General features: G+C 41.9%; 1 protein-coding gene across 1 annotated transcript; it reads left to right on the top strand.

The window, feature by feature from the left end:
- The first annotated feature begins 3,975 nt into the window (after positions 1-3,975).
- LOC149275992 (small ribosomal subunit protein uS4-like) lies at positions 3,976-6,396 on the top strand. The gene is made up of 4 exons (XM_089504007.1): positions 3,976-4,072; positions 4,153-4,275; positions 5,081-5,267; positions 6,164-6,396. The coding sequence occupies exons 1-4, from the start codon at positions 3,976-3,978 to the stop codon at positions 6,339-6,341; spliced, it is 585 nt and encodes a 194-aa protein (XP_089360133.1). The 3' UTR covers positions 6,342-6,396.
- The last annotated feature ends 2,399 nt before the right edge of the window (positions 6,397-8,795 follow it).

Genomic DNA, 8,795 nt, shown 5'->3' on the forward strand with positions numbered 1-8,795 from the left:
CTTATATATGTGTAAATATGTGTATGTGCAAGTATGGAGCAATGGCAATAAAAAGTGTGTGGTTGGATAATAAGATAAATTCCATGCTGCCACATCCTCCATGTCTCGGTCCCAGGTGTGTCTCAGGTTTAAATATAATGTAAGGGAGTTTTACTTTACAGAGAGGGTGGTAGACAAATGGCACAGCCTCCCATCAGAAGTGGTAGAGAATTTAGACATACATGGGACAGGCATATGGCTCCTTAATGTAAGGCGAGACTAACGTCTGATTAAGATTTGAGCGTTTACATCAGGATAAACAGGCTGAATGGGTCTGATCTGCCGTGACATGCCCTCGGTGGTTGTGGCCAGTACCCGCTCAGTGCCATAGGCTACCATCTGGCTCACGTATATGCAAAGCCCACCCACCGAAGCCCCCCATTCGTAATATCTTGTATAGAACCAGCAGGAAGCATGTTTCATTAATACCCATCTTCTTCGCAATGCCTCAATTACATAAATACAGAGAAATCGGTCACCCAGAAGTCTCCTCAGCCGCCCCCCAACCACAAACCCTAAAACGAGTGTGGCTTTTTCACGATTTCTTCTATTTTTGCTTCTTTGTCGCATTAAACTGTTTCCGACAGGAGTATCAGCGAATCATTGATGTTCTAAAGACCTAAAAGTTGCAACATTTGTTACATAAAAACAAAAGCTGTGTTTATGAATTCTATTCTGTAATTAAATACATTCTTCTTCTAAGAGCCTTTAATGAGTCTCATAACTTTCTGGAGGATCATTTCACCAAGGTTAGAATTTGCAGACAATTTACAGAAGTAACTTGAAGAAACTCTAAATCTCTCTAGTTCACCTGTTTGTCTAGCTGCGTGTTGTGGTCTCCTGGTGAGTCTGGTTGTTGAGTTTAGATCAGTGAGTTTAGATCAGTGAGTTAAGATCATTCCAGGATCATTGAGTTTGGATCATTGAGTTTAGATGATTGCAGGATCATTGAGTTTAGATCATTCCAGGATCATTGAGTTTAGATCGTTGCAGGATCATTGAGTTTAGATCATTCCAGGATCATTGAGTTTAGATCATTCCAGGATCATTGAGTTTAGATCGTTGCAGGATCATTGAGTTTAGATCATTCCAGGATCATTGAGTTTAGATCGTTGCAGGATCATAGATAAATAGATTTGATTTGCTATTTTTTATTTTAGATTTAATCTCAGATTATTTTTTTAAACAAGGCTTTTATAGTAAATATCTCCCATGGAGCGATGAAGACGAGGATTCCTGCCAAGTCACAGTAGGGGTCTTCTTCTAATTCCCGGCCAGAAAGTTATTGGCAGAGGCGATAGTCTTGGATTCTGGACGCCTGCCAATCATCTTGAGTGAGGTCATAGGGAAGATTCGGTTTACGGGGTAACAGCAGGGGCACTGGAATGCGACCTTATTCCACTATTCTGTGATTCAAGGGGTACAGTGAGATATGGCTGGGCAACCAGGGGTGGGAGAGATAAGAAGCAGAAGAGAACCAGCCGGCTCACGGTATAGGGGAGCTCAGTATGTCTTGGCGGAGGTGGGCAAGTGTTATTGGCTATATTAAAAAAATTAAGGATTTCACAGGATTTCACAAGTTGCTGACCAACAGATGTAAAGTGCCTAATAGAATGGAATCGGTTATACCTCCTACATACTGCAGGGGGCAGCACTTTACATTGGCTTGTAAACATTCTATAGGTGTCCTGGAAAAAATGGCCTATGCGGTCACCGTTTTTTTGTGTTTTACTGCTTTTTAGTAAAAAAGTGGGCGTTTTAGTATCGTTGCAGATGAAATGTTAAGACGTTTATGATCTGTTTTAGTTGACCAGTCGCGTAAGCTTTCAAGAGCTCAAGGTCCTCTCTTCACATAAGCATTCAAGACTTCAAATGTCTCATCCTATACCCGAAGAAGGGATCACAAAAGGGTGGAGCCATACAAAAGGGTGGAGCCACTGCGAGTACCATGTGCTTCCCTGATTGGTGGAGTGGGGGAAAGGCTGTCTATTTGGCCCCGCCCTTTTGCATAAATACTCCTGGGGGCTTGTTCAGCAGAGCTGATGCCAAGGAGAAGAGGATGAAGAAAGAAGAAAAAGAAGACAGGGGCACAGGAGCAGTTGGGGAGACATTAAGAGAGAGGGAATTTCCAGGAGTCATTCAAATTCCTACATATTCATAAATGATGTATATTTGAAGCATAAAGAGTCAAATGCCCCATTCAGCCCCAAAAGCCAATAAGGCAGTTCAATGTAACTACACCTGCTAAAAAAAAACTGCAGCTTCAGAGCTGAAGCAGCCAATCAGTGTCAGGAAAGCGGCCATAGAAAAGAATGGGAACCCTTTCTCATTTTCCGACTTTCGTACAAATTCTTAAACTTTGTTAAAATTTAAATAGTACAAATCTATATTGGTGAACATAATTCCACGCGGATTTCTAACAAATTGAAACAAATCGAATAACACATTTTAAAAATAAGCATAATCATGAAAAAAAACAACAAACAAATAAACAAAACATAATTGTAACATACAAACTTTGTGTTCGTGTTCTACACATACACTATACACATATGTACATTCTATGATGTCTTTTCGCCTTCTGCCCCCAGACCCCCTCCCAAAATCCCCCGAAGCCCATTTTCCAAACTTGGGACCTCAGCTATTATATCCTGTGCTGGGAAACCTAAACCCGGCTTAAAATTAGCATTTTAATTTAATCGGCGAATGCACATTTTGTGCTGTTATCGCTCACTTCACATGCCTGTGCCTGTTTTTAATTAAAAAAAACTTTTAGATTTGTTAAAAAAAAAAAAAGAAGAAAATTACGGTCATTTATAAAGCACGCAGCGCTGCTATGGCAACAGGTTTATTTATCTGCTTAGATGTTTGAATGTGATCCCAAGACGTTTGATGAATGAATCAATTTTTCTGGAATAATTCATTCATGTGAGTAAAAGCCACTTATTGTTCAGCCAAGCGACATCATATAGCCAGCTAGCAGATATGGTATATATGTACAGTACTTGATAGCATTATATATATATATATATATATATATATATATAGTGTGTGTGCTTTTATTTGTACATAATAAATATTTGTACCTACTTACGCATGTATATTTAAAACGTATATATTTGTTGATATAGGGTGACATATTCATAGGTTTAATCTACTTTTATTAACTGCAGTCCATCTTTAATGTAAAGCAACACAAGGTTGTATTCCTAATTTAAACCAACCATAAAAATGGCTGATTTCCTGCACAGTATGAGACACCGCAGATCGCGCATAGTCACGTTCGCTATATTGGGTGGCGGGCGGCGCAGAGAGGTGACGTAGAAGTGGGTGGGATTTCTTCTAGCTGTATAAAAGGGAGCTGCACGCGTTTGCTTTCTCTTTCCGTGCGGCGGCCCGGTAGGTGACAGGGGTTTGTGGGATGTTGAAAGCTGATTGCGGCCTAGTCCTAACTCCAACCACGAGGCCTACAGTATTAAAAAACAAAGCCCTCCCCCAATTGAGCCGGATTCTGGTTTGCGGAGAGACGGTCCCTGCCGGCCCTTTACAGCGAGCTGTCGTCCTTTTTTATCGCTTCGTAGCCATTAGCCCCACCTCGCTGTTTTGGGGCCTAGTTGCCATCCGTGTCGTGGAGGACGTTTATGGTGACGCCATTATGCGTATAAATATATATGCAAATTTAACAAACAATATTAATTATTGTCAGAATGTTAGATTAGTTTATTGCTCCCAGTATTGTTTCCGGTATATTCTCTCAAGATCTGTTAAGACTATAAAAGGCTTTATTTAAAAATAAAATGTGCATATATGGTAGGTCCTATCTGTCAGTGGGGTGTCCAGTTCATTGCCCATCCTCCAGGTCCTGGACCGACTTGCATAGATTTTGAATGGAATCTGATCTTTTTGGTTCTCTTTTAAACAGACGCCTAGATCAAGATGCCCGTTGCCAGAAGTTGGGTGTGTCGGAAGACATATGTCACCCCGCGTCGTCCTTTTGAGAAGTCGCGGTTGGACCAGGAGTTAAAGCTCATTGGTAAGTCGGTGGTTTGAGTTAAAGCTGCCTCCTTGATGGCACGTGGCGACATATCGTAACTTATTTAACCTGCTCTTTAGGTGAATATGGGCTGCGTAACAAGCGTGAGGTGTGGAGGGTGAAATTCACTCTGGCCAAGATCCGTAAAGCTGCCCGAGAGCTGCTTACGTTGGATGAGAAGGATCCTAAGCGTTTGTTTGAAGGTATGTCCATCTCGGCAGTCTGACTTATCTACATTCGTGAATACAAAGAGTAGAATTTGGGTGAAATTGTTGTCACCCCCCCTGTTTCTTTGAGCCCTGGGTTGCCATGGTCACATTGGGAGTTATCTTGTCACTATGTAGCATTGCATTATAAACTTACAATATAACATTTTATGGGCTACTATATGAACCACTATTCTTTCTGGGTAACATAATGGCGCAAACCCTCTGTGGGTAGACAGATGGGGTTTTATCATGGCAGTGAAAGTGACTTGTGAAAGTTTCACTGGATCAGTCTTACAAAAAGTGTGGAAGAGGTTATTGGTGAATGCAAATTGATGAGTTTAGGGTGAAGCATGACGGGTCGTCCTCATCAAAGCACTTCTGTAACTTACAGCTGCATGTCAATAGTGAGTTTGTAAGCAAAAGTGGCTTAAGACTGAGTTTCTGCATTTGTGATGGTAGGGTAAAAGTTGAAGCGCTTCTGGATTAGGTATTTTTGACATTACTAATATTTCAGAAGCCAACATGCTTGTGAACAGGCTGGTGTCTCAGACCTTGAGACTATCACTGACAGATCAGTAAATGTCAATTATCCTTTAACAGTTAAGGCTTCCTAATACAGACTTCTGTTAATAGTCAACTAAACAACTAATTGGGTGGTTATCTTAAATAACACTGACAGGGAATGTGAAAGTGCTGGGTTGATGCTATGAATGGCTTACCAACTGTAGTCCCGATCTGTTACTGTCTGTATACTCCAGCTTTGTAGAACTCGTCAGAATCTTATTTTCACTGTTTACAGGTAACGCGCTCCTTAGGCGACTGGTGCGTATTGGTGTGCTAGATGAAGGGAAAATGAAGCTTGATTACATCCTGGGCCTGAAAATTGAAGATTTCTTGGAAAGACGTCTGCAGACGCAGGTCTTCAAGCTTGGTTTGGCCAAGTCCATTCATCATGCCCGTGTGCTGATCAGACAGAGGCACATCCGGTAGGTGGCGCTAAAATCTGTACTTTTTTACCTGTCTACAAACGTGTCCAATATTTGCAATGACTGCAGTTACTTTATGTGCCAGAATGTGAGAAGGGAAGCAGTTGGAATTGTAAAGCATGTTGGCCCTGTGTAATGTCAAGCATTGTGCAAGTAAATGTTTATCGCACAACATTTTCCAAAGAATGAGTTAATATTCCAATGAAGTCTGTTATGCCAATTGTACCCGATTATTGTGCCTTATCTCGTTAACCCCTTTTTTAGTTCTAAAGATGTGCTTTTTGGTGTCTTGCTAGCTCGTGGAACAGCCCTTGAAATCAAAGGGCTTATGGAGATCTGACTTCATGCACCTTATGGTCCACTGGTGCTCATCTGTGACTCCATATCACGGTCCACTTTGTGGACATGGAGACCATATTTCAGCAAGGTCACTTTGGCTTTGTCCATACACCTTGTGAATGGGGTCCAGCATACCTCTCCAGAACGCGGGCGGCCCCTAAAGGGAAATGCAAATTGATAGATTTGTATAGCACAGGTAACTGGTACTGAATTCCATTAGTAGGCTGAATGAAAGCCAGTTAGATAAAAAAAAAAAATAAGCATTGTTAAGCAACTGGAGACCAGAAGAACTGCTATTATGTGTTGCCTATGGATTGTCGGTTGTCAAATGGCTGCGTCTAGAAATGTACCTGATCCCTGAACGGTTATTTGTAATAAGCATCAGTTGGGGTCTCATGATTGCATGTGCTCTGACCGTGGCATTGGCAGTTATCATTAATCTGACCCTCTAAACTGGCTCAAAAGTTTCTGCACAGCAAATGGGCGCAAAAAAAGTTGAAATTGGTTAAATTAGTTGGTCTTCTGACTTTTTTTATTTTCTTTCCCCCCTCATTCAGTGTCCGCAAGCAAGTGGTGAATATCCCATCATTCATCGTGCGACTGGATTCTCAGAAGCACATTGACTTCTCTCTGCGCTCGCCATACGGTGGTGGACGTCCCGGCCGTGTCAAGAGAAAGAATGCCAAGAAGGGCCAGGGCGGCGCTGGTGGTGCAGATGAAGAGGAGGAGGATTAAACCTGCTGTAGAGTATCTAGTTCTGAATTCAGGATTGGCTACTTGAAACATAAAATAAAACCTTTTGACCTAAAGTCTTGTGTTTGGTGCATGAACTGTTAATGTGCTATGTACTGAGCACCTTTAGTTAAATTCTGTAGCAGTATTGACTTCCTAATTAATGGTTAGTTGTTTTTTTTTGCGGGGGGGGGGGGTACTAGTCTGACCTGCCATGTCTTAAATTCAGGGTTGTCTTATAATCGGACCTCAAATCGAGGTCTGCTTATAAAACTAAAATGCATCCCCCCGCAGCACTGCAGGGGACCCGGATCCTCTCACAGCCTCTGCTGCTGCCGACACTTTTTCTGGGGCTTCTATGACTGCACCTGTGTGACATGACCTTCCTATGCTCCATCATAGAAGTCCTGGCGGAAGTGCTGTGCAGAAGCTAGTTGTCTACATGGATCCGCTGGCTGCCCCCACTAGACACCAGGGAGTCAGGAGCATGGGGGGGGGATGCGCAGGCTGGCTTTTAAGGGAGTATAGGGCATAATGGGGGGGGGGGGGGGGTTTGTCAATTTATTCAATAAATAAATAAAAAATATGCAAATTAAAATTAGTAAAACTTTGTGTAGGGTTAGTCTTGTATTCAGGCCTTCAACCCCCCCTTCAACTTAATCACATTTTGGGGGGTTGTCTTGTAATCAAGCGAATATGGTACTTTTACAATCAACCACTTCAGTTATTACTGTATTTCTGCTAAGCCTGTTTGTCACAGATGGAGAGATCTTCTTTGTGAATTTAAACATTTCTTTCATATGATCAGCGTTGCATTAGAACTGGCAATGAAGGTCCCCATTGTGCATGCTGACTTGTGGATGAAAGTCCTTAAATATTTAGAAGGCTTTATTGAAATCTGCAAGTTGTCCCGTCCTGTTTAAATAACCTTTTTGGCCAAGGGTTATTTCAAGGCACTTTGCTCGCAAATATGGTGGAAGAAAAGGTGTAAGTGGGAATGTTCTAAAATATCAAACTGTTGCAGCGCTCCTTGCTCTGAGTAGGTACTGAGTCTTAAGCGAGTGAAGCTGTATACAGCAACAGCTGCTGTCATTTAGAAACTGAAATGGGTCAATATGCAATTTTAATAAATTGAGTTTGCAATTGTTTGTGGCCCAAAAAAAACTTTGTTCAAAGAAATGGGGTCAATGAACACGGGTCTCTGCGATCCTTTATGTGAGACCTCCAGCAATTGCATGCACGGGTAATTCCAAATCCAAGTCACTTTAGTAACTCATGGCGATGGGTGAAGGTTTCTTCCTGAGAGGAACCTCAAGCGATTTTACTCGTTTCTTGACAAGCTGAGCTAAATGTCATCACAAAGTTGGCATATGTGTGCCATTTAAGCCTTTATTAAGCTAGAGGACTAATGTGGGTAAGTAGGAACTCGGGTTGAAGGGTCACAAAGTGGTATTGCAGCACTCCTTCAACTATGGCGTGTGCTCTGTGCCAATGGAACTGCACCCCGCAAATGGGGGTCCCGGTAGCCAGAGCTAGAAAGAACTTGGGTATCCAGGGTGTTCAGCTTGATGTCGAAGAATTTTTAAGTGATGTAGCTAAAAGCGCCTCCAGCTTCCAGACTACTTTTATATTCCTAAACCTAATGCAGGCCGGCGCAACGTAAGGAGAAAAGATTAACCGCTCGATTGTATGATTGGATACCTGTCTACTCTCCACTCCATCCTCTGTAGGTTCTCAGATATTGGACATGCGAGTAGCCTACTGCCACAAACCTCACTAACAGATACTACTTTTAATGTGCGACTATGGGGGGGGGGGGTCATCAAGTTAACCTCCGCAGCTAGAGAGCAACATACCCTCCATGATCCCCGCCAGTAAGTAGCCAATCACTGGCAGGATAGTGCTCCTACCAAGATCAACAGGAGTGCCAAAAGTGCATGGGGGGGAATAAAGTATTTCTTCTTGGGGGTATAGCGTACCATTGTCAGGGAGCATTTTTTTGGGGTGGGGGGTTGTCCTCTGTTGTCCTTTTCTGTGGATGCCCATGATGTTATTTATATACATATATTCTGCAGCACTGTGAAAGTTTAATAGAAAAAAATATATTTTTATGAATAAAAGTACTGGTATATCCATGTTGCTAGGCAAAGGGACATTGTCTCTATTTATGATATCATACTCACTCATAATACGTGTTCTACCATAAGCAGTATGATGTCATAACTGCTGAATCAGAGTTGCCATTTTCTGTAATTGTGCTTGTTTTCTGCACTAATGTAAAGATATCTGTGTCTGCAAATGGCGTTTCCAATAAAGCAGTCATTTTTTGAGGGTTTGTGTGTTCTATAAGTCATCAAATCCTTAGTGACTACAACCAGAAGGAAATATTTTTTTATGGTTCACGTAGGACAATTTCTTATTTCCTGTGAAGTCTGCCTAGTTTTTTGTCTCCATTGT

The sequence above is a fragment of the Sceloporus occidentalis genome, unplaced genomic scaffold (genome assembly GCF_023333645.1).
Source record: "Sceloporus occidentalis isolate IW3139 unplaced genomic scaffold, rSceOcc1.0.p SCAF_252, whole genome shotgun sequence".
In the NCBI taxonomy this organism is placed as follows: domain Eukaryota; kingdom Metazoa; phylum Chordata; class Lepidosauria; order Squamata; family Phrynosomatidae; genus Sceloporus; species Sceloporus occidentalis.

Bases quoted from the DNA above. Each gene is read 5' to 3' on its own strand.
- LOC149275992 (XM_089504007.1), top strand. From the start codon at position 3,976: ATGCCCGTTGCCAGAAGTTGGGTGTGTCGGAAGACATATGTCACCCCG. The intron at 4,073-4,152 runs GTAAGTCGGTGG...CCTGCTCTTTAG, and splicing joins CCAGGAGTTAAAGCTCATTG to GTGAATATGGGCTGCGTAAC. The intron at 4,276-5,080 runs GTATGTCCATCT...CACTGTTTACAG, and splicing joins TCCTAAGCGTTTGTTTGAAG to GTAACGCGCTCCTTAGGCGA.